Genomic DNA, 25,529 nt, shown 5'->3' with positions numbered 1-25,529 from the left:
CAGTGAAATCCTGTCTCTACTAAAAATACAAAAATAAGCCGGGCGTGGTGGCGGGCGCCTGTAGTCCCAGCTACTTGGGAGGCTGAGGAAGGAGAATGGCATGAACCCGGGAGGCAGAGGTTGCAGTGAGCCGAGATCGCGCCACTGCACTCCAGCCTGGGTGACAGAGCAAGACTCCATCTCAAAAAAATAAAATAAAATAAAATAATAAAATGAAACAGCACAGCACACACGGAGCATCAGGTGTCTGAGGCAACGTAAGGTCACAACACAGGTTCATGAGCACCATCTTTCACTGACTCATCAGATGCACACAGACTTCACAGACGATAAAATGTAACAAAATGTCTACCTCATAATGACTGAAACCTGCTTGGTTTTTTTTGTTTTGTTTTTCCCAGACAGTCTTGCTCTGCTGCCCAGGCTGGAGTGCAGTGGTGCAATCTTGGCTCACTGCAACCTCCACCTCCCAGGTTCAAGTGATTCTCGTGCCTCTGCCTCCCGAGTAGCTGGGATTACAGGCACATGCCACCACACCCGGCTAATTTTTTTATTTTTAGTAGAGATGGGGTTTCACCATGTTGGCCAGTCTGGTCTCAAACTCCTGACCTCATGATCTGCCCTCCTCGGCCTCCTAAAGTGCTGGGATTACAGGCGTGAGCCACCACGCCTGGCCTGGTATTTTTTTATAACAAAATATCAAGTAGAATAAGATAAACTGGAGAGTGAGTCAGGAACCAGAGCCTCCAGGCCTTCTCTTGACCTGAAAGTTGGGAAGAGGGACAGTGCCCTGACTGGCCACCAGCCATCTGGTCACCAGCCAGAGGCACTGCTGGCTCTACACTCTCCAACCCCCACAGCCTGCATGAGGCTCACACCCTCGGGGGCAGGGTGGGAACTCCTTCCACTTCCTCACCAAGGCACACCAGCCCCAACAACAGTGTGTGGCACAAGGCAGTTACTCAGTCTTTGCCTTTTACATCAATGAATTAATAATCAAGCAAACTCACGGTAAAATGAAAAACAGGCTGCCCAAGTGAAAGAAAAAGTAAAGTGTTTTGTCTGGAGACAAGGTCTCCCTCTGCCACCCAGACTGGAGTGCAGTGGCATGACCACAGCTCACTGGAGCCTCAACCTCCTAGGCTCAAGTGATCCTCCCACCTCAGCCTCCCAAGTAGCTGGGACCACAGGCATGTGCAACCACACACGGCTAATTTTTTGTACTTTTAGTAGAGATTTTTAGGGTTTCACCACGTTGCCCAGGATGGTCTTGAACTCCTAAGCTTAAGTGATCTGCCTGCCTCGGCCTCCCAAAGTGCTAGGATTATAGGCACGAGCCACTGCGCCTGGCCTATATAGCAAATTAATGTGCACAACCTGGGAAACTCCTGGAGATGATCAATAATAAGAAATTACCAGTCAGGTGCAGTGGCTTATGCCTGTAATCCCACCATTTTTGGGAGGATTCACTTGAGGTGGGTGAGTTCACCTGAGGCCATGAATTAGTGATCAGCCTAGGAAACATAGCGAGACCCCATCTCTACAACAAGTTTTAAAATTTGCTGGGCGTGGTGGTGCACACCTGTAGCCCTAGCCACTCAGAAGGTGGAAGCAGGAGGATCACCTGAGCCCAGGAAGTCAAGGCTGCAGTGAGTTAGGATCATGCCACAGCACTCCAGCCTGGGCAACAGAACAAGACCCTGTCTCTTTAAAAAAGAAAGAAACTACCATGTCTCTGTAGAGTATGAGAACACAACAGTTGTTTTCTAAAGGCTTAAAGATGGAAGGCACACCCGTGAACATCCCAGTAACTCCCCTGGGCTCCCACTAGCATGGCAGGTGCACATAAGCACTGATTTCTTGCCCATGCGTCTGCAGGTCAGCCGGGGCCGCCGTCGAGACGCCGTGAAAACACCGTCAGATCTGGACGGGCCTGCTGTGCATGGCTCTGCTCCAGGCCCACACCACCCAAAGCACATCCTTACCATAGCAGAGGTAGGAAGAGCCCAGAGGAGAGACTCCCTTAAAGCTGAAGTTGTGACTGACATGAACACTTTTCTCCCCACACCTTAGGCCACACATCAGATGGTCACACCTAACAACCCTCATTAAAGGATAAAGATCACGGGGAAGCCATTTGGGCCTACAGTCTTCTTGATGGCAAGCAAATACGGTTTCAACTCTCTGAAGTTCACTGCACTACTGAAGAAACTGCACAGACAGACATGACCACGAGACACAACACACTGGCGTTACCTACACATCTCCCGCTGTCCTGCCCATTCCATGCTTTCCACCTCCACGCTTCCATCTGGGATTATTTCCTTTAATTTCCCTCCCGTTCCATGCTTTCCACCTCCACGCTTCCATCTGGGATTATTTCCTTTAATTTCCCTCCCGTTCCGTGCTTTCCACCTCCACGCTTCCATCTGGGATTATTTCCTTTAATTTCCCTCCCGTTCCATGCTTTCCACCTCCACGCTTCCATCTGGGATTATTTCCTTTAATTTCCCTCCCGTTCCGTGCTTTCCACCTCCACGCTTCCATCTGGGATTATTTCCTTTAATTTCCCGCCCGTTCCGTGCTTTCCACCTCCACGCTTCCATCTGGGATTATTTCCTTTAATTTCCCTCCCGTTCCGTGCTTTCCACCTCCACGCTTCCATCTGGGATTATTTCCTTTAATTTCCCGCCCGTTCCATGCTTTCCACCTCCACGCTTCCATCTGGGATTATTTCCTTTAATTTCCCGCCCGTTCCGTGCTTTCCACCTCCACGCTTCCATCTGGGATTATTTCCTTTAATTTCCCGCCCGTTCCATGCTTTCCACCTCCACGCTTCCATCTGGGATTATTTCCTTTGGAATTTCCTTTAATACAGGCCTTCTGGTAGGAAATTCTTTCCATTTCTGTCTTCAGCAGGTATTTTTTAGCTTCATTTTTGTTGTTGTTGTTCACAACATTTTATTAAAAAAAAAAATTGGAAAAGTGAGACTGTGGCATTGACCACGTAGCAGGGTGGTAGCACTCCAGCCCATGCTCTGGCCAAACCGACTTCAGCCTTACATGCAGGCTGCCTACCAATTCAGGAACAGGGCCCCAAATTAATTCCCTTTAAGGCCAACCAGACTCCCCCAACACCCCATCAAGCTTTTCCTGCCCTGTTCATCTGCAGGTGAACCCCGGATCCTGCCCACCCCAGAATATGCCAATTTTTATTATCTAAAATGGAGCATACGGACTGGTGCCCCGCAGAGAAGCCCCAGAACTCCAGGTCAGAGGTGAAGCTGCAGTCAGACCCGCAGGCTCCCTTGAAGCAGGATGGTTCGTGATGCCCTACTCAAACAGGGTAGCTTCATTCTTAAAAGGTATTTTTGTTGGATATCGATTCTTTCCCTGGTTGTAACCTTCCCAACATTTTGAGGTTGTGTAGAGCACCCCCATGTCAAGACACCCAGCAGCAAGTCTGGAAGAGGACTGGCTCACTGACAGTTCACTCTGCCCTATGGGTATTCCCTCTGGTGAGGCCTTCAGTTCACAGAGGAAGGGGGTCTCCAGACTTTGACTATCATCCCTCTAGACAAGGCTCCTTGGCCCTGGCACCACTGACGCCCTGGCTGATGCCTCTGTTGTGGGGGCCACTCTATGCACTTCGGGTGTTTAACAGCCTCCCACCTCCACCCACGAGTGGACACACACTCCTAGGGGCCAGGTGCAGTGGCTCATGCCTATAATCCCAGCACTCTGGGAGGTCAAGGCAGACCGATCGCTTGAGCCCATAAGTTTGAAACTAGCCTAGGTAACATGGCAAGACCCCATCTCTACAAAACTTTTTTTAAATGTTAGCCAGGCATGGTGGTGCGCGCCTGTGGTCCCAGTTACTTGGGAGGCCGAGGTGGAAGGATGGCTTGAGCCTGGGGGGTTGAGGCTGCGGTGAGCTGTGATTGCACTGGGCAGCCTGGTCAACAGAGCAAGATCTTGTCTCAGTAAATCAATAGATCAATCAATCGATCAATTGTTTTCAGCAGAAGGGTTGCTCTAAATCAGCAGTGCTCACATAGCAGCCTCATGCCACATGCGGTCAGTGAGCAAGTGAAACAGCCAGTACAAAGTGAGACTCACTCTTAAGTGTGACACACACACCAGACTTCAAAGACCTGGTATAAAATAACTCGGTACCTTGTTTTTTTTTTAGTCTTTTTTTCTGAGACAGAGTCTCACTCTGTCGCCCAGGCTGTAGTGCACTGGCACGAACTCGGCTCACTGCAACCTCTGCCTCCCGGGTTCAAGCGATTCTCCTGCCTCAGCCTCCCGAGTAGCTGGGATTACAGGCGCCCGCCACCATGCCCAGCTAATTCTTGTATTTTTAATAGACACGGGGTTTCACCATGTTGGTCAGGCTGGTCTCAAACTCCTGACCTCAAGTGATCCAGCCACCTCGGCCTCCCAAAGGGCTGGAATTACAGGCGTGAGCCATTGTGCCAGCCAGTTTTTTTTCAATTGATTACAACGAAATTTTAGATATACTGAACTAAATAAAATATATTATTAATTTCATTTGCTCCTTTTTACTTTTTTTCAATGAGGCTGCCACAGCATTTAGACCTATGAATGTGACTGATACTCTATTTCTAAATTGGACAGCACAGCTCTAAGTCATCTCATCTACCGACAGCTGGCAGGGCAGGCCTCAGGCAGCACATTTCTTACGGACAAGGAGTAGATTTTCTTCTATGTCTGCTGCCACCACCCAGGGTACGCGCGTGCTCAACAAAAGCCAACAGATCACTGTGTAGGAGGGGCCACCTTCCCTATCTAGGACAGCCAGACAGGCATGAAGTCTCCTTTAGTCCCAAGACATTAATACAGAATTTATAAAACAAAATTTTTTTTTTTTGAGACAGAGTCTTGCTGTGTCTCCCAGGCTGGAGTGCAATGGCGAGATCTCAGCTCACTGCAACCTCCATCTTCCCAGTTCAAGCGATTCTCCTGCCTCAGCCTCCCAAGTAGCTGGGACTATAGGCACGCACCACCACACCCAGCTAATTTTTCTATTTTTAGTAAAAATGGGGTTTCACCATGTTGGCCAGGCTGGTCTCGAACTCCCGACCTCAATCGATCCGCCCGCCTCGGCCTCCCAAAGGGCTAGGTTACAGGCGTGAGCCACCATGCCTGGCCCCCACTTTCCTTTTTTTTTTGAGACGGAGTTTTGCTTGTCACCCAGGCTGGAGTACAATGGTGCAATAATCTCAGCTCACTGCAACCTCCACCTCCCACATTAGAACGATTCTCCTGCCTCAGCCTCCTGAGTAGCTGGGTTTACAGGCATGTGCCACCACGCCCGGCTAATTTATCTATTTTTAGTAAAGATGGGGTTTCACCATGTTGGCCAGGCTGGTCTCGAACTCCCAACCTCAAGTGATCCATCCGCCTCCGCCTCCCAAAGTGCTGGGTTAAGGCGTGAGCCCCCGCGCCCGGCCAGAGAGTGTGTAAATTTAACAGCCTAGCAAAGTCTTTGAAGTTACACCTCAACAAATTAGATGATTATTCGGAAACCTATAACAATCTCCCGTTCAAATTTCATCTTCACCATTCCGAAGGCCATGGACTCTTTTCACAATAACAAAATGGATTCACACTGGCTGGGTGCTGGTTTCCTTTCAAGCAATTTCTATGCATTTCCTCATTTCCTCACAATGAGCACAGCAGACGCAGATCCCGTTCAGTGAAGGCCCAGTGACGCCAAGAGTAAGGCTGGCTTTGTCACGGTCGGGCTCCCCCAGGTTGAGAGCCACAGCTGAGCAAGAGGGTGCCAGGGCGCAGCCCTTTCAACCCAGTGCCACCGCCTCCAGCCGGCAATCTGGGCTCCCGAGCTCCCTGATGGGCAGGTGGCGGCGACTGTCAGACCCACATCTCCATCTGCTTCTGCCCTTTACTTTTCACTGGTGGCGGCGACTCTGTCAGACCCACATCTCCATCTGCTCCTGCCCTTTACTTTTCACTGGTGGCGGCGACTGTCAGACCCACATCTCCATCTGCTTCTGCCCTTTACTTTTCACTGGTGTCACTCTGAATAAATCTTCTGTACACAGCCCATTTCAGAGTCCACATCCTGGAGAACCCAACTTGAGATCACTGGTTTCCCCATTCTACAGTTAAGAACAAAGGTGCACACTGGGCACAGAGGCTCACGCCTGTAATTCCAGCACTCTGGGAGGCCAAAGCAGGTGGATCACCTGAGGTTGGGAGTTCGAGACCAGCCTGACCAACATGGAGAAACCCCCGTCTCTACTAAAAATACAAAAACCAGCTGTGTGGGGTGCAGTGGCTCACGCCTGTAATCCCAGCATGTTGGGAGGCTGAGGCAGGTGGATCACTTGAGGTTGGGAGTTCAAGACCAGCCTGACCAACATGGAGAAACCCCGTCTCTACTAAAAGTACAAAAATCAGCTGGGCCGGGCACAGTGGCTCACTCCTGTAATCCCAGCACTTTGGGAGGCAGAGGCAGGTGGATCACTTGAGGTCGGGAGTTCGAGACCGGACTGACCAACATGGAGAAACCCCGTCTCTACTAAAAATACAAAAATCAGCCAGGCCAGGCACAGTGGCTCACGCCTGTAATCCCAGCACTTTGGGAGGCTGAGGCGGGCAGATCACTTGAGGCCAGGAGTTTGAGACCAGCCTGGCCAACATGGAGAAATCTCGTCTCTACTAAATAAAATTACAGGCATGTGGTGGCACACACCTGTAATCCCAGCTACTCAGGAGGCTGAGGCAGGAGAACCGCTTGAACCTGGAAGGCAGAGGTTGCGGTGAGCCAAGGTTGTGCCACTGCACTCCACACTAGGCAGCAGAGCAAGACTCCATCTCCAAAAAAAAAAAAAAAGAAAAGAAAAGAAACTACTGGATATCCATTCTCAAGCCCTCAAAAGCACCCATCCCATGAAACTCCAGGAGTCCCCAAGCTGTGTTCTGCCTGTCCCTCCAGTTCCACAGGGGTCAAGCTCAGCCCTCTCCCCGACTCATCGTGCCTGGGCAATTTCAGCTACACCGTGGCTAAGGTATGCTCAGGGAGGTGAGCCAGGTTGCAAATCTGTAAACAGTAACTGAAAAATTAAGGCTCGAAGGATGAACTGAGGTTTCAAAAATGTCCTAAGGGCTGAAAACTAAATCTGTACTTCACAATTCTTCAAAGTAAGGATGTTCAGGGAAGGCACTCAGCCCACACACTGGCTCACAGAGAGGCAGTCCGCCGAGAGCGGGTCAGGTCCCTGTGGACCGTCAGCAGGAGGCGTTCGGTGGCGCCTTACACAGAGCACTTCCCGTACTTGGTGTCTGTCCTCTGAACCCCCAGCACACCGGCCTGGTGGCTAATACTGCGACATGCAGCTGGGCACTAGACCAGTGCTGTTCCAGCTCCAGGAAAAGACCAGACACCAGGAGGGGCCGCCCCACCTAACCAGCTCCACACATGCCATTTCCTAATTCTGACAGGGCCCTGATAGAAACTGTACAAACTGAGAACTTCACTTTAGTGTGGCAGAAAAGAAGACAGTATTAAAAGATTGGGTTCTTACTACAGAAAATTTACAACAGGACATTTCATGGAAAAGGTTAAACATACTTACCTTTAAATTTTGATCTGATATTTGCCAGTTCCTTGTTTATCCTTTTTATTTCTGCTTCTTTACTTTTACCTAAAAAAAAGAACAAAAAGGCATTTTTATTTTAATTGATTTCTAAAGAAACACCACTTCCCTGATAAGACTGACACTCAGAACTCACGAATGGGATGAGGCCCCGTTTCAAGGCAGGAGAAAAGCCGAAGCAGACACCTGCCTCCAACCCAGAGCCGGCAGGAAGGGGCTGCAGCAGGGCCGGGGCCGGGACTGAGCCTAGGGGAAAGGGAGTGCCTGGGTCAGGACAGCAAAGGAGCGAGTCCTGAACCGCCCGGGCCAGCCGCTGCGCACCCAGGGGGTGCTCCACAGCACCGTTTCTAACTCTACCTCTTTACCAAGCTCAGAACTCAAATACCTTGCTGGATGTTTGCCATGATAAATCGTCATCCGCTAATAACATGGAGGTTTACTCCTAAAATCAACTTCCACTGCCAAAAGCACACAGTTTTACTACTATAGGCTTTCAATTTTCTTTTATAAATTCACCTCCACAGTTTCTTCCTCGATCAACTGCAATCGCAAAACAGATGCAGCCTCTACAACACGCATCCTTCAAGACTCAGCTCACATGTGCCCGTTGAAATCAGCCTGTCTCCCCTGCCGTATGGACTGAATGTTTCTGTCCCCCCAAAATTTGCATGCTGAAGCCCTAACCCCAATGTCATGGTATCTGAAGATGGAACCTTTGGAAGGTGACTGGGTTCAGATGGGGTCATGAGGTGGGCCCTCATGATGGGATTAGCACTCCTACAAGAGAAGTCCTCAGCAAATACGGTTAGGTACTAATATCATTAATAATATTAGGAGTGCTCCCATCAACAGGCCCAAAGGCTAGCTTCTGTCCAAAGCAACAAAGACTGATCTATTCAGTCTATCTGTTGACAGACATTACAACCTATCTGTTGTCAAATCTAGTCATTTAAAATAGTCTTTCTTTTTGGCTTATCCATCCCCAATGGCAATCAGAATACCTGAACTGACACATTTCCATTTCATGTGTCTCATTTCAAAGCAATGCCCAGGATCTGTAATTCTTCATGGTCATAAAATGACGGAATGTCAGGGCTGCGGGTCCCTTAGTCTGCTCTGCCTGCCATGACAAAACACCCCAGACGGGGCGGCTGAAACACTTCATCTTCTCACAGGCCTGCAGGCTGGAAGCCTGTGAGCAACACACCAGCAGGGTGGTTTCTGGTGAGGGCTCTCTTCCTGGCTTGCAGACAGCCACCTTCTGTGTGCTCACGTGGCCTTTCTTTGACGCATGCTTATGAAGCGAGCACGTTCTCTCTTCCTCTTACAAGGCCACCAATCCTACAGGATTAGGACCCCACCTCTATGACTTCATTTAACCTTAAATGCCTCCTGAAAGCCCTATCTCCAAATCCAGTCACACTGGGGTTGGGGCTTCAGCATATGAACCGGGGTGGAGCCACGGAGGCAACTCGGTCCACAGCTAGAGGGAACCTTAAAGACGGACTGATGCATTTGTTCCGTAAATATCCACTGAGCACCTACAACTGTCCACACATGGTGCTGGGCACCAAGGCACAAGGATGAGCAAAAACAGACATGGTGTCTGTTACCCTCACGGAAGACACAGTCTGGCAGAAGCCTGTTACTGACCAAGCAGTCGTACACCTATTTAATCACCATGTGCTGTGTAAGGAAAGCAGACGAAGCTAGGAGGGATTACGATACAGGGAGCAGGTCTGCGCTGCAGGGCAAACAGTTGTTGGTAGGAACATGAGGGTTTTCCTACAAAATCTGACAAGTCCACTTGCATAATATCCAATTCTGATATTACACATACATACTGGTTTTCATCTACAGTTCCTGGCTCAAAACTCTCACAGCTCTTGTTATTTTTTCCCCAAGGCAGGCCATAAGACTAACAAGGGACTCTAACCACCCCCAGCCTTTCTGTCGTGGAGCTGGCCATAAATTCTCTGACCTACCTTGTCTGACTGTGGGTCACAAGACCATTTCTGAAGGGGCCCTGCCCCACACCCCGGGGGAAGGAACGCCGCACAGATAGGCCGGGAAGAATCTGCACAGACAGGCCCTGCTGGGTTTAGATCACACCCTTTTGGTCCAGTCCCATTTGTACACAGCTGTCAATCATGCCTATCCAATGAAGTCTGCACAAAAGGCCCAGGAGGACAGGGTTTGGGGAACGTCCGGATAACTGAACACATGGGGATCCCTGGAGGGACATGGAGTGGCCATGGCCCGGTACCATGCCCTACGCATCACGTCACCTGCACCCTTCATACTAGCTTTTATGATCAAATAAATGTGTTTCCCTGAGTTCTGTGAGCCTCTCTAGCAAACTAATTGAATCCAAAGAGGGGGTCGTGAGATGTCCATTCACAGTCTGTCATGCACGAGCAGAGGTCACAACCTGAGGCTTGAGGCTAACATGAGAAGTAGGGGGTAGCCCTGGGACTCCCCTGCAGGATCTGACACTACCTCCAGGTAGACGGTGTCAGAATCAAGCTGGAGGACACCCCGCTGGTGCCTGCTGCAGAACTGATAGCTTGTTTGCCGATGGGGAGAAACCCCCACATATTCTGGGGTCACAGAAGTCTTCTGCGTTGTAGTGGGACAGCAGAGGAATATTAGCTTCAAGTCTTTTTTCAGCTCACACCCATGAAATGTGGGAATTCTCCATTGTACAAAAGAGGGAAAATGCACATTAGACGTGTGACAATCAAACTTTCAGTACACGCTAAATCTATTGCTAAAGGGACCTTGCTCAACAAACACTTGCATGTATGTCACAAGCCAGGCATGGGAGAGAGATGAGACCACGTGTAGTTTAACTCTACCTGGACCAGCCGTGAAAACTGAGGCTTAAAGAGTACAAGTGATTTTAATAGGGATACACGTTTAACAAGCACTGTCAAAATACAATTATTCATCACACAGGGTAAGGTGAGTTGTGTGCGAAAATAACTTTGTGTACATTTAAGTCACTTTTTATTCTTAGTTTTTATTTTTTAAAAAATTAAAAATATGGCCAGGCATGGTGGTGCCTCATCAGAGGCAGGTGGGTCGCCTGAGGTCAGGAGTTCGAGACCAGCCTAGCCAACGTGGCGAAACCCCGTCTCTACTAAAAATACAAAAATTAGCCAGGCATGGTGGCATGCCTGTAATCCCGGCTACTTGGGAGGCTGAGACAGACGAATCACTTGAACCCAGGAGGCAGAGGCTGCAGTGAGCTGAGGTGACAGAGCAAGATTCCGTCCCTAGAAAGAAAAAAAAAATAAAAAATAGAGACAAGTTCTCACTACGGTATTTGGGCTGGTCTCGATCTCCTGAGCTCAAGCAATCCTCTCACCTTGGCCTCCTAAAGTGCTGAGATTACAGGTGTGAGCCACTGCACCTGGCCCTAAGTCACTTTTTTAAAGCAATAATAAAGCTGACTATTTAAAAAACCTTCTCAAGTGAGTCTTTGGTTTAAGGATCTCCAGCTGAAGTAAAAGGCCTCTGCAGCAATCCATCCACATTAGAACACGACACAAGCGGCCCTGCCAGGCCTGGTGTGCACAGATCAGAGGACAAGGAGCTCACCCCTGCCCTACGCAGTCACAGGGCCGAACTCCACCACTGCTGCTTCCAAAACTGATCTTGCCTCCCCGACAGGACAAGCTCCCTCCTCCAGAACATCTTTTGTCTTTTACTACACATTTGCTAATAAATAAGGTTGAATGTTTCCTGAACCGAACAAACACTCCTTTGAGCCAGTCCTACCCTAGAAAACTTCAGATGGACAGGTGGTCAGAACAGGAAAATCAAGTGCCTATGTGGCAGCTCCCCCACCCAAGCACTGCCCCAGGTGCTGGGAACACAACAGCTTCTGCCCTCAGGGGACCTTTAACAAAACACAGACACACCCAAACCTCCTGTCCCAGTCAGTCTCTCTTCCCAGCCCTGAAAGCTGCTCACAGCAGTGACCCCTGGGCAGGCTGCCCAGTGTCTCAGCATCCCCACTCCTCTCTGTATGATGGCTGACCAGCGGACGGCTCCACAAGAAAGCAGGACAGCAGGTACAGGAGGATGCTGGCAGTCTGATGCCCCCCAGGATGGCAGATTTTTTGGACTTGGCTGAAAGAGTCACGAAAACAGTGTCTTGGGAGCTTCTGCCACACAAAGCCTGCAGGCAGCTTCACACAGCTGGGACTGCGCATGGGTGAGGCACTCTGCACTGGGTGCGGTGTGCCAGTGTGCGTGTGCCTACGTGTGCATGCCACTGTGTGTGTACATGTGTGCTTCTCACAAAGGTGTACACAGATCTGTGCTATTAAGTCTGCAACAGGGGACCTTGCGCTCTCTCCCTGGCTTGTGCCCTCTACTTTACCCACCCAAACACCAGGGAAAGAAACCACTCTGAGGGGGAACTTATGTTGTCCAGAATCAACAGAGCTCAGATCTAAAGCAGAAATACTAAAAACCTGGGGGCAGGAGAAAGAGGAAATACTACTACATGAGTTAAATCAACTTTCCTAAACGGAATCTACAGATTTTATATAAGGTTGTGAAACCACAAACTAAAACGAACAGCACATAATGTAGAGTTATAGAGGTAACCACCAGGAGAAACAGGCAGTTAACCCCCCTCCTCTGTGGGACAGAAACGGAGTCAAGTTCCAGCTTCCCATCCACACCTTGCTTTTAATTGCCCAATTTTCAACACACACACACACACACAAATACACACACATACACACCAAATACACACATGCACACATTTACAAACACACATGAATACACATTTATACAAACACAAATACACATATACACACAAATACACGTACAAGCACACATAAACCGAATACACACAAATACACAAATGTACGCGCCACACACAAATATACATATACACACATTTACAAACACACATAAATACAAATACACAGATACACAGAAATACACACGTACACAAACACAAATACAACATATATACACAAATATAAACACAAATACAACATATATACACATATACATACATACACATAAACACAAATACAACATATATACACATATACATACATACACATAAACACAAATACACATACACACACACACACAAATACACACATGTACACACACATGCATAAATACAAATATACGCATACACACACACTTTAAAACGAGGGCAGGCCAGCCCCTGAGGAGGGGGAGAAGCATGAAGGGTGATGACAAGAGTGAACTTTGGGGCCAGCACGTGAGGTGGGAATCCAAGCGAGGCGGGAATCCAAGTGCAGCCTTTGACTCATTCTGCTGTGCCTCTGAGCTCCAGCTCCCTCAAAAGGAAAGCCACCAACGGCCGTACAACCTCACGGCATCATGTCTGTGCAAGAGAAGGTAGAGAGGCCAGTCACAGTGGCTCACGTCTGCACTTTGGGAGGCTGAGGTGGGCGGATCACCTGAGGTCAGGAGTTCAAGACCAGCCTGGCCAGCATGGTGAAACCCCGTCTCTACTAAAAATACAAAAATTAGCCAGGCATGGTGGCAGGCGCCTGCAATCCCAGCTACTCAGGAAGCTGAGGCAGAAGAATCGCTTGAACCCAGGAGGCGGAGGTTGCAGTGAGCCGAGATCGCGCCATTGCACTCCAGCCTGTGCAACAGAGCGAGACTCCATCTCAAAAAAAAAAAAAAGAGAGAGAAGGTAGAGAGAAGAGTAGTGTCACATCTCGGCCAGACCTGAGGACAGGAGAGCCTGAGCAGCCCCAGTATCCACAGAGGGCTGAGCATGATGCAAGAACCAGGGATGGAGTGACCTGGCCCAGCGCCCCTACTGAGCAGAGACAACACAAAAGCAGGGAAAAGGGGAGGTGCAGGGACAGCAGGCAGACGGAGCCAGGACGGAGCCAGGGACTTCCAACTGCAGCTGCCAGGCAGGCCACTGTGTGAAGACAATCGAGGCGGGGGGCTCTTACGGTAGAAAAGCCACCCAGGCCATGCCTCCTCTGACCGTTCAGGAAAACTAAGTTCACATAAAAATACGCATTCAGGCTAGGCGCAGTGGCTCACGCCTATAATCCCAGCACTTTGGGAGACTGAGGCAGGTGGATCACTTGAAGTCAGGAGTTTGAGACCAACCTGGGCAACATGGTGAAATCCTGTCTCTGGGAAAAACACAAAAATTAGCTGGGCATGGTGGTGTGCGCCTGTAATCCCAGCTACTGGGGAAGCTGAAGTGGAAGAATTGCCTAAACCCGAGAGGCAGAGGTTGCAGTGAGCCGAGATCACACCACTGCACTCCAGCCTGGGCGACTGGGTGACACAGAGAGAGCCTGTCTCAAAAACAAGAAAGACAATCCAGCACGACCATGGCTGAGATGACGGATGATGACCTGCAGGCAAGACTGACACATTCAAGTCAACTACCATGTCCTAAATTTACCAAAAATGCTCTAGTAGAAGCTGCATGATCAACGCAGCACCCCCGCAGTCATGATGGACGCAGGTAACAATCTGAGCCCTCCAGTGCCTGTCAGGGGTTCTCCTGTAAAGGAGCAGAGCGTGCTCCTGGCCAGGCGCCAATTCGTGCCACTGACACTGCACTGATCTCCATAAGGCAGGCGGCCTCACAGGAGAACTTCAACCACCCCACCGTGCCGGGAACAGATCTAGCAAAAAATCTTATCTTTTTAGATAAATTAGCTTGAGGAGAAGCGGGGAGGAGCTGAATTCTGAAAGGGTAAAGCATGAGCAAGAGTAACTGACCCACAGCAACAAGCCCAGCCACACACAGAGCCTGATCTTCATTAAAGAGTAACTGACCCACAGCAACAAGCCCAGCCACACAGTCTGATCTTTGTTAAAGAGTAACTGACCCACAGCAACAAGCCCAGCCCCACACACAGTCTGATCTTTGTTAAAGAGACGCTGGCCACAGTCATCCTGCACTGTTCCTGTCTGAACTGCAGCCAGCCCATCAGCACTAAGGGTACTGTACTTGCATCAGGGAATTCTCGCAGTGAACTTAGGAGCTCTGGTGGCTAATGAGTAACCTGGACATGCCATAGCTACTGGCAAAAGCAAGTTATAATTTGCATTCCATGAAGTAGCAAAGAACACACTCTATAGGGGCAGGCTTGGATAAAAGCTCTTGAATTTTTACAATTATTGTCCCTGGTCATTCTTCAGGAACAGCATGCTGGTTAATGATTTCTTGTTTACAGGCTGAACTAATCAACAGAGAGGATTAGTATTCTGGGAACAGCCCAAGTTCCACAACAAATAGTAAAGGAGCCTATGACAGATGATTATAAAATACCAAAGTACCAAAATCTTCTGTCCTTGCAATGTGCAGCAAAACTTGGTCTACAGAGTTTTAGTCTGTATATAAAGTGATTTCAGACGGGGCACAGTGGCTCACGCCTATAATCCCAGCACCTTGGGAGGCTGAAGTGGGAGAGCTGTTTGAGTCCAGGAGCTCGAGACCAGCCTAGGCAACATAGGGAGACCTGGTCTCCATAAATGATTTTTAAAAAAATTAGACAGGTGTGGTGGTGCATGCCTGTGGTCCCAGCTACTAGGGAGGCTGAGGTGGGGGGATCACCTGAGCCCAGGAAGTCAATACTCCAGTGAGCCAGGACAGCACCGCTGTACTCCAGCCTAGGCAACAAGGTGAGACTCTGTCTCAAATAAAGTGATTCCGCCGAGTAACCCAAAAGCCCAAAACTGACCAAGCCCAAGAATTTTTGAAGGAAGCTATAATTGCTAAAATTACTATTAAGGTGGTTAGCACAGCAGTCAGCCAAGCAAACTCTGAAATCAGGCCTGGACTGGAACGTCACTCCATGTTTTACTAGCTACGTGACTCTGGGCTATCAACTTAACCGCAACCTGCCTCGGTTTCTCTTCTTCAAATGGGTGTGCCATCAATGAAAGAGCTGTGATGAGAAGTGTGAAATAAGGAGCAAAGCACTGGTCCAGCCACGAGAAGCTACTGTGCCCATTACCAAGGATAAACTCACACTTTTTTTTTTTTTTTTTTTTTGAGACGGAGTCTCGCCCTGTCACCCAGGCTGGAGTGCGGTGGCACGATCTCGGCTCACTGCAACCTCCACCTCCCGGGTTCAAGCAATTCTCCTGCCTCAGCCTCCCAAGCAGCTGGAATTACAGGTGCCTGCCACTACGCCCAGCTAATTTTTGTATTTTTAGTAGAGGTGGGGTTTCACCATATTGGTCAGGCTGGTCTCAAACTCCTGACCTCAGGTGATCCACCCACCTCGGCCTCCCAAAGTGCTGGAATTACAGCTGGGAGTGCCTGGCCTCATCTTTTTTATTACAGCCATCTGGGTAAGTGTGATGCAGTATCTCATTGTGATTTTGATATGCATTTTTCTGATAGCTTTTATATGCTTATTGAACATTCGTAAATCTATTTGGAAGAAATGTATATTTTAATACTTCATCAGTTTTTTTTTTTTTTTTGAGATGCAGTCTCACTCTGTCACCCAGGCTGGAGTACAGTGACATGACCTCGGCTCACTGCAACATCCACTTCCCAGGTTCAAGTGATTCTTGTGCCTCAGCCTCCCAAGAAGCTGGGATTACAGGTGCACACCACCACACCCAGTTAATTTTTGTATTTTAGTACAGACGGGGTTTCACCATGTTGGCTAGGCTGGTCTTGAACTCCTGACCTCAGGTGATCCACCTACCTCAGCCTCCCAAAATGCTGGGATTACAGGTATGGCCACCACACCCGCGGCCCCTAACACTTCATCAATTTTTTAATTTAGTTGTCTTCATGAAGTTTTTTATATATTCTAGATAACAAGCCCTTTATCAGGTACACGGTTTTCAAATATTTTCTCTCATTCTCAGGTTGCCATTTCACCTTCTAAATAGTATTCTGTAGCACACGTTATGAAGTCCACATTAACTTTTTTTTTGTCATTTGCACATTTGTTGTCACCTAGGAAATCATATTCCAGACCAGGCACAGTGGCTCACACCTGTAATCCCAGCACTTTGGGAAGCCGAGGCAAGAGAATGGGGTTTGGCCAACACGGCAAAACCCTATCTCTACAAAAAACACAAAAATTAGCTGGGCATGGTGGTGCAGGCCTGTAGCCCCAGCTACTCAGGAGGCTGAGGCAAAAGAATCGCTTGAACCTGGGAGGCAGAGGTTGCAGTGAAACAAGATCACGCCACTGCACTCCAGCCTGGTGACAGAGCGAAACTCTGTCACAAAAAAAAAAAAAAAAAAAAGAAAAAAACCATACACCAAAGTCACAAAAACTTACTCCTATGTTTTTTTGGTAGGAGTCTCATAGTTTTAGCTTACAGTTGGGTTTATGATCCATGGAGTTATTTCTTGTGCATAGTGTAAGGTAGGAGTCCATTTACATACTTTTACATGGAGATTCAGTCATCCCAGCACCATTTGTTTAAGGCTATTCTTTTCCCCCACCATTGAATTATCTTGGCACTCCTGCTGAAAATCAATTCACCACAAATGTAAAGGTTTACTTCTGTACTCTCAATATTATTATCTCAGTATCTATGTATCTGTCCTTATACTAGTATTATACTGTCTTAATCATTTGTGTATTAAGTTTTGGAATCAGCATGTGAATCTTCCAATCCTGTTCTTTTTTGCATCTATGGAGATGACCAGGCATTTTTTTGTCCTTTATGGTATTAATATGAAGTATTACATTGATTGATTTTCAGATGTTAAGCCAACCTTGCATTCCTGGGACAATTCTCACTTGAATCTGGTGTATAAACCTGTTTTTTTTTTTTTTTTGAGACAGAGTCTCTCTCTGTCGCCCAGGCTGGAGTGCAGTGGCGTGATCTCGGCTCACTGCCAACACCGCCTCCCGGGTTCAAGCACTTCTCCTGCCTCAGCCTCCTGAGTAGCTGGGACTACAGGCGCATGCCACCACACCCAGCTAATTTTTGTATTTTTAGTAGAGACGGGGTTTCACCATGTTGGCCAGGCTGGTCTCCATCTCCTGACTTCGTGATCCACCTGCCTCGGCCTCCCAAAGTGCTGGGATTACAGGTGTGAGCCACCACGCCCGGCCTGCATAATCCTTTTTATACGTTGTTGCTGGATTCAACTGGCTAGCATATGGTTGAAGATTCTTGTTTCTATACTCATGATAATGGCCTGTAATTTTCCTTTCTTGTCATGTCTTTGTCTAGTTTTGGTATCAGCATAATACTGGCCTTATAGAATGAGTTAAGTATTCCCTCCTATTTTTCCAAAGAGTTTGTAAAGGACTGGTATTAATTCTTTTCTTGAGACAGAGTCTCTCTCTGTCGCCCAGGCTGGAGTGCAGTGACGTGATCTCGGCTCACTGCAACCTCCGCCTCTCGGTTTCAAGCGATTCTCCTGCCTCAGCCTCCCAAGTGGCTGGGACTACAGGTGCGTGCCACCACACTCATCTAATTTTTGCATTTTTAGTACAGATGTTGGCCAGGCTGGTCTTGAACTCCTGACCTCAAATGATCACCCACCTCAGCCTCCCAAAGTGCTGGGATTACAGGCATGAGCCACTGCACCCGGCCAGGACTGGTATTAATTCTTTAAGTGTTTGGTAGAACTCAAATAATGACAAGCTCAGTAAGTGTGACTTTTCTAGAGAAGCCACCTGGCCCAGAGCTTATTTTTGTGACAAGATTTTGTTTTTCAGTTTTTGGGTTTTCCTTTGAGATGGAGTTTCGCTCTTGTTGCCCGGGTTTGAATGCAATGGTGCGATCTTGGCTCACTGCAACCTCCACCTCCTGGGTTCAAGAGATTCTCCTGCCTCAGCCTCCCAAGTAGCTGGGATTACAAGTGTGCACCACCACACCTGGGTAATTTTCGTATTTTTCGTAGAGACGGGGTTTCACCAAATTGGCCAGACTGGTCTAGAACTCCTGACCTCAAGTGATCCGAGTGCCTCAGACTCCCAAGGTGCTGGGATTACAGGCATGAGCCACTGCACCCGGCCGTGACAAGTTTTTAAATTATTAATTCAATCTATTTACTTATTATTTAAGTCTATTTGGGTTTTCTTTTATGGAATGCTTCACAAATTTGTGTGTCATTCTCACACAAGGGCCATGCTAATCTCTGTATTGTTCCAATTTTAGTATATGTGTTGCCAAAGTGAGCTACTATTCAAATTTTCTATTTCTTCTTGAGTTAGCTTCGGTCACGACTTTCTAGGAATTTGTCTATTTCGACTAAGTTATCTAATATTTTGTTACACAATTATTCATGGAATTCTCTTATAATCCTCTTTATTTCTGTAAGGTGAATAATCATCTCCCCTCTCATTCCTGCTTTTAGCAATCTGAGTCTTCTTTTTATCTCAGTCTCACTAAGTTTGCCAATTTTGACGATCTTTTCAAATAACCAGTCTTTGCTCTCATCTTTGCTATTTTCTTCCTTCTTGTTTTAGGTTTTGTTCGTGCTTTTTCTGGTGTCTTAAGGTGAAACACAGGTTAATGATTTGAGATCTTTTTTAATGGAGGTATTTACAGTTATAAATTTCCCCCAAGTCCTGCTCTCACTGCAGTGTATAATTTTTGGAATGCTGTGTTTTTATTTGCATTTATCTCCAAGTTTTTTTTAAGAGACAATGTCTTGCTTTGTCACCCAGGCTGGAGTGCAGGGGTGTGTGATCATAGTTCATTGCGCCTCAAACTTCCAGGCTAAACAATCCTCCTGTCTCAGTCTCCCAAGTAACTGGGACTATAAGGGCACATCTCTGGGCCTGGCTAATTTTTTTTTGTAGAGACAGGGGTCTCACTTTTGTTGCCCAGGCTCTCGAACTCCTGGCTTTAAGAAACCCTCCCACCTTGGTCTCCCAAAAGCGCTGGGATTACAGGCGGCATGAGCCACTACATCTGGCCTGTCTCCAAGTACGCCACCATGCCCAACTAATTTTTGTATTTTTAGTAGAGACGGGGTTTTGCCATGTTGACCAGGCTGGTCTCGAACTCCCGACCTCAAGTGATCCGCCCACCTCGGCCTCCCAAAGCGCTGGGATTACAGCTGTGAGCCACCGCGCCCAGCCAATCAGCACCTTAACTTAAAACAATCCAGTTTTGATTAATACAAACCTAATTCTAATAGTACGGAGAAATGTTGCTCCTATAAAGCTCTTCCCTCACTTCTCTTTTGTGCTGTAATTGTCAAATTACACCTTTAAATGTTATAAGCCTATCAAAACAGCTTTATAATTATTACTTTGTACAGTTCTCTTTTAAGGCAGATAGGGGCCAAGCGTAATGGCTCACGCCTGTAATCTCAGCTCTTTGGGAAGCCGAGGCAGGTGGATTACCTGAGGTCAGGAGTTCGAGACCAGCCTGACCAACATGGCAAAACCCTGTCTCTACTAAAAATACAAAAATTAGCTGGGCCTGGTGGCGGGAGTCTGTAATCCCAGCTACTCAAAAGGCTAAGGCAGGAGAATCACCTGAGTCCGGGAGGTGGGGGCTGCAGTGAGCCGAGATCGGTGCCACTGCACTCTAGCCTTGGCGACAGAGGGAGACTCCGTCTCAAAAAAAAAAGAAAAAAAGACAGGAGACTAAAAGTTACAAAAGTCCACTTACATTGTCTTTTAACTTGACATATGTAGCTGTCTTCACCGTTGTTCTTTATTTCCTCACGTATTCTACCACCTAGTGTCCTTTCATTCCAGCCTGAGACATTCCTTTCAGTATGTATTATAAGGGAGGTTGGCTAAAGCAACAAAGGTCCTCTGTTTATTGTTTACCTGGAACTATCTTAATTTCTTTTTTTTTTTTTTTTTTTTTTTTTTTGAGACAGGATCTTGCTCTGTTCACCCAGGCTGGAGTGCAGTGGCACCATCTTGGCTCACTGCAACCTCCGCCTCCCAGGTTCAAGCGATTCTCCTGACTCAGCCTCCTGAGTAGCTGAATCACAGGCGTTCGCCAACACACCTTGCTAATTTTTGTATTTTTAGTAGAGACGGGGTTTCACCATGTTGGCCAGGCTGGTCTCGAACTCCCGACCTCAGATGATCCACCCACCTTGGCCTCCCAAAGTGCTGGGATTACAGGCATGAGCCACCACGCCCAGCCAATTTCTCTATTTTCAAAGGACAGTTTTGCTGGATACAGAATTCTCAACTGACAGTCTCTCTTTCAGAAACAGGGTTTTCACACTGAGCTAGCTCATACGATGGCAAGCTCAGTAAGTGGGACAGGTCCGAGAGTGACATGCTCTGCAGCCAGGACTTGCTGAGGGCTCCAGCCTTCATGTGTCCCCTCCAGTGGCTGCTAGGCTGCTGGCTTTCCCAGCTACCATGGTTATAAGGCAGCTGGTTTCCATGGTTACCACAGAACTGGGGAGAAGAGAATGGGAGGAGGTTGAGTTAGAGGTTCCACAGTTGTTCACAGATAAAAGCTCCTCAGTGTCGCAACCATTGGTTCTGACAGTTGATTTTGACCATTTTTGCCAGTGTTTTCACTGCTTTTATGGAGGACTGGATTACAGAGGCCTCACTCCACCATTCCGGCTAAGTGGCATTTCTGATGCAGACTCAAAGCTGTCACGAATGAAGAATGTTTAGCATGCGTGCCTCTGTTGATTCTGTTTTCTAAACCTCCACATGTCACTCCTACCTTTCCACTCCAGATCCTCGCCGTCTCCTCTGGACCAAAGCAATCCATCTTTTCCTAACTGGCTTTCCTACCTCTAAGCCTCACCTAAAACCCATCCTCTATATCCAAAATGACCATTCTTTTCCTTTTCTGTTCTTATTTTTGGTAGAGATAAGGTCTCACTAAGTTGCCCACACTGGTCTTGAACTCCTGAACTCAAGAGATCCTCCAGTTTTGGCCTCCCAAAGTGCTGGGATTACAGACCTCAGCCACCGTGCCTGGCCTCAAAATGACTATTCTACTAGCAAAACAGAAAGTGAGGCTGGGTGCATTAGCTCATGCCTGTAATCCCAGCACTTTGAGAGGCCGAGGCGGGCGGATCACCTGAGGTCAGGCATTCAAGACCAGCCTGCCCAATATGGTGAAACCCCATCTCTACTAAAAATACAAAAATTAGCCAGGCGTGGTGGCGGCACTCATAATCCCAGCTACTCGAGAGGCTGAGGCAGGAGAATCGCTTGAACCCAGGAGGTGGAGGTTGCAGTGAGCTGAGATCATACCACTGCACTCCAGCCTGGGTGACGAGAGAGATTCCATCTCAAAAAAATTTTTAAAAATTGAGTGTCATTCCCCTGCTTAAAATACTTAAACAGCCCACATCCTAGACAGGAGGTCCTACCATCTGCTTTTGGCTGCCTCTCCCACCTTGGTCTCCAGCCACATTCCCGTGCCCCACTAGGCCCTACCCATGCTAGGAGTCACCCTCAATGTATCACATGTGTCCTGTTGCTGCTCATGCCTCTCTGCAGCGTGGCACATGGGACTGCCCACCCTTTCCAGACCATCCCCCACATCCCGTCAGCCTAGCAAGACCTGAGCCAAGCATCACCCCTGCATTCCACACCTGACCTCTCCCAAGCTGTTCACCCCTCACACCATTCACCACTCTGCATTACGAAGGCCTGAGCTACTCAAGGACACTCAGTGTTTAGCATTCTAGTAAGAGCCACAGTCTTTATAAAGCTCTAGGAAAGGCCCTACTCCACCTGTCTCCCACCTTCATTCCCCGCAACCTAACCCCCTACTGCCTTTCCGCCCAGGATTGCTGTCCTAAAGCCACATGCGCCTCCTGCTGTTTCTTCCGTGCAGCAGTCATCCTCCCCCACAAAGGCCTCTGCACTTACCACTCCCTCTGCCAAGACGCCCTCCCCACTAACTTCTACGTGGCCACTGCCTCACTAGCTCCAGGTCCTTGCTCAACTGCTGCCTTCACATAAGGGCCGGCCCCGATCATTCTACTTAAAATTGAACACCTGTACCCTCATTTACCCAATCACCTTCCCCCCTTAATATCTCTCTGTTGTGTTTATCATCTTCTAACATCTCACTAAATTTCGTTTTTATTTTCGATCTCTATCCACTAGAATGATATTTCTCTGTTGTGTTTATCATCTTCTAACATCCCACTAAACTCTGTTTTTCTTTTTGATCTCTGTCCACTAGAATGCAAGCTCCATGTGAACACGGAGTTGTTTTTTCCCTGCCATGGTCCCAGAATCCTGGGAAGTGCCTGGCATTGTAGCAGGCTCTCAATAAACACCTGGTAAGAATAAATGCTCTGCAGACAGCAGGTACCCAGCAATAGCACCACATCTCTGAGTGCTCATAATGCACCAAAAACTGTCCCAAGAGCTTCTGAGCAACAGAGCTGGAAAACAACGAGCATTTCCTGAGCGACGGGATCACCAGAGGTGCCATGTCAATATCTACAGCATCCTCTCCTTAGGGGCCCCCATCACATCCATCCTGTCGACCTGTCTGTTTTTCCTCCAAACGAGTGCTCTATTCTGGCCATCTCCGCTGCCACCTGCATCTCCGGTCGGACACTCCTATTCTCACCATCTCCGCTGCCACCTGCATCTCCAGTCGGGACTCCCCTATTCTCGCCATCTCCGCTGCCACCTGCATCTCCAGTCGGGACTCTCCTATTCTCGCCATCTCCGCTGCCACCTGCATCTCGCGTTAGGACTCTCCTATTCTCGCCATCTCCGCTGCCACCTGCATCTCCGGTCGGGACTCTCCTATTCTCGCCATCTCCGCTGCCACCTGCATCTCCAGTTGGGACTCTCTTACTCTCGCCATCTCCGCTGCCACCTGCATCTCCGGTCGGGACTCTCCTATTCTCGCCATCTCCGCTGCCACCTGCATCTCCAGTCGGGACTCTCCTATTCTCGCCATCTCCACTGCCACCTGCATCTCCAGTCGGGACTCTTCGCAGCTTTCACCTTCCACTCACCTCCAACCTACTTTCCACAGAGAAGCTGGCATTAAGGGAGGAGACCACCCCTCACATTGTCTTATTTCCAATTTCTGCCTCCAAAGAAGTAAAAACTAAAAGGCAGAAATGAAATCCACAAGCAGACAGCCCAGTGCCACACCCTGGGCCTGGTAGTTAAAGATGGACCCCTGACCTAATCAGTTATGTTATCTATAGATTCCAGACATTGTATAGAAAAGCACTGTGAAAATCCCTGTCCCGTCCTGTTCCGTTCTGATTACCGGTGCATGCAGCCGCCGGTCACGTACCCCCTGCTTGCTCAATCGATCACGACCCTCTCATGTGGACCCTCTTAGAGTTGTGAGCCCTGAAGAGGGACAGGAATTGCTCACTCGGGGAGCTCGGCTGTTGAAGATTTGACTCTTGCCAAAGCTCCCGGCCGAATAAAGCCCTTCTTTAACTCGTTGTCTGAGGGGTTTTGTCTGTGGCTTGTCCTGCTACAGTGTAATATTGTCATATAATTACATCAGACCTGTCACTCACTCGCTTTCCTTTGGCAGCTTCCTACAAGGCACCCAGGATAAAATCAGACTCATGCCCGAGCCTTCAAGGCCCAGCACGTTCTGGCCTCCCCCAGCAATCCGGCTTATGCCAGCTCCTCTCCTCGCTCACTGAGTTCCAACAGTACAGCCTCTCAGGTCCTGAAACACAACTGGCTCTCTACCATCTCAAGCCCTTCTCCCCTCCAGGCTGGGACAAGGCTGGACCCAGGCAGCTTCAGGACCCAGATGAAATGTCACTTCCACAGAGAGGTCTGTCAGCAACACTCGACCTAACGGAGTCCCCTTTTATCATCCACCATGATAAACTGCCTCGGCGTCACACAATATGCCCACATAACAAACCTGCACATTTACCCCCGGAATCTAAAATAAAGGCTGAAATTATTTTTTAAAGTCATCAAAAAATACATGAGAAAAAACATTTCAGTTCAGGATTTAAACAAATCTCTCTGGAAAAGTCAAGTATCCAAACTCCCCTGGACTCACCCATCATTACCAATAACAGAATCTACTGACTAAACTACTGAGATAAATTTCCATTTACTATATTCTATTACCAGCAAGAAACAAAGGTCAGTCGGTCCAAGGCCCCACGCCTTTCCTTTGATTTCTAGGTTTCAGAGCACTACAGACTAATCCCATACGTAGGTTTGCAAAGTACATACCGCACCGTTCATTCCCTTGAATGGGGAACAAGGTCCTTCCTACTTGCTTACTTCAGACAAGGAATAAATGCCGAGTCACCATTCTATTTAAAATTCCACTGAGAAATACATGCCACACAAGCTCTCAGAACCACCTGCCCAAATTTGATTTACTAAAAGGTCAGGTACTGCTAAGTAGGGTGGCTCTCGCCTGTAATCCCAGCACTTTGGGAGGCCGAGGCGGGCAGATCACGAGGTCAGGAGATCGAGACCATCCTGGCTAACAGGGTGAAACCCCGTCTCTACTAAAAATACAAAAAATTAGCCGGGCATGGTGGCGAGCACCTGTAGTCCCAGCTACTCAGGAGGCTGAGGCAGGAGAATGGCGTGAACCTGGGAGGCGGAGGTTGCAGTGAGCCAAGATCATGCTACTGCACTCCAGCCTGGGCGACAGAGCCAGACTCCATCTCAAAAAAAAATAAATAAAAAATAAAAGGTCAGGTATTATTACTTCATTTAAGCATGAGAGGCCGGGCATGGTGGTTCATGCTTGTAATCCCACCACTTTGGGAGGCCAAGGCCGCCAGATCACTTGAGATCAGGAGTTCAACACCAGCCTAGCCACATGGCAAAACCCCATGTCTACTAAAAATACAAAAATTAGCCGGGCGTGGTGGTGCATGCCTGTAGTCCCAGCTACTTGGGAGGCTGAGGTGGGAGAATCACTTGAACCTGGGAGTCAGGGATTGCAGTGAGCCGAGATCACGCCACTGCACTCCAG

At 48.3% G+C, this 25,529-nt stretch overlaps 1 protein-coding gene and 1 non-coding gene across 5 annotated transcripts in view; both read right to left on the bottom strand.

Annotated features, from left to right (window-relative positions):
* Nucleotides 1-25,529, bottom strand: part of AP2A2 (adaptor related protein complex 2 subunit alpha 2) — an 87,286-nt gene that overhangs the window by 45,335 nt on the left and 16,422 nt on the right. For 2 of the 4 annotated variants that reach the window (XM_031015829.3, XM_031015828.3), the window contains exon 2: nt 7,626-7,694. In XM_031015829.3, the coding sequence (XP_030871689.1) occupies nt 7,626-7,694 (69 nt within the window). Of the gene's footprint in view, nt 1-7,625; nt 7,695-25,529 lie in introns of those variants that run through there. The other 2 variants (XM_063710866.1, XM_055355785.2) reach the window with 2 other exon arrangements.
* On the bottom strand, nt 18,703-18,807 carry LOC115936333 (U6 spliceosomal RNA). Its single transcript, XR_004071833.3, has one exon. It is a non-coding gene; the product is annotated as a U6 spliceosomal RNA (small nuclear RNA).

Source organism: Gorilla gorilla, chromosome 9 (genome assembly GCF_029281585.2).
Source record: "Gorilla gorilla gorilla isolate KB3781 chromosome 9, NHGRI_mGorGor1-v2.1_pri, whole genome shotgun sequence".
Lineage (NCBI taxonomy): Eukaryota > Metazoa > Chordata > Mammalia > Primates > Hominidae > Gorilla > Gorilla gorilla.
Note: the sequence above shows the minus strand (reverse complement) of the source record. Positions and strands in the feature narration are given on the sequence as shown.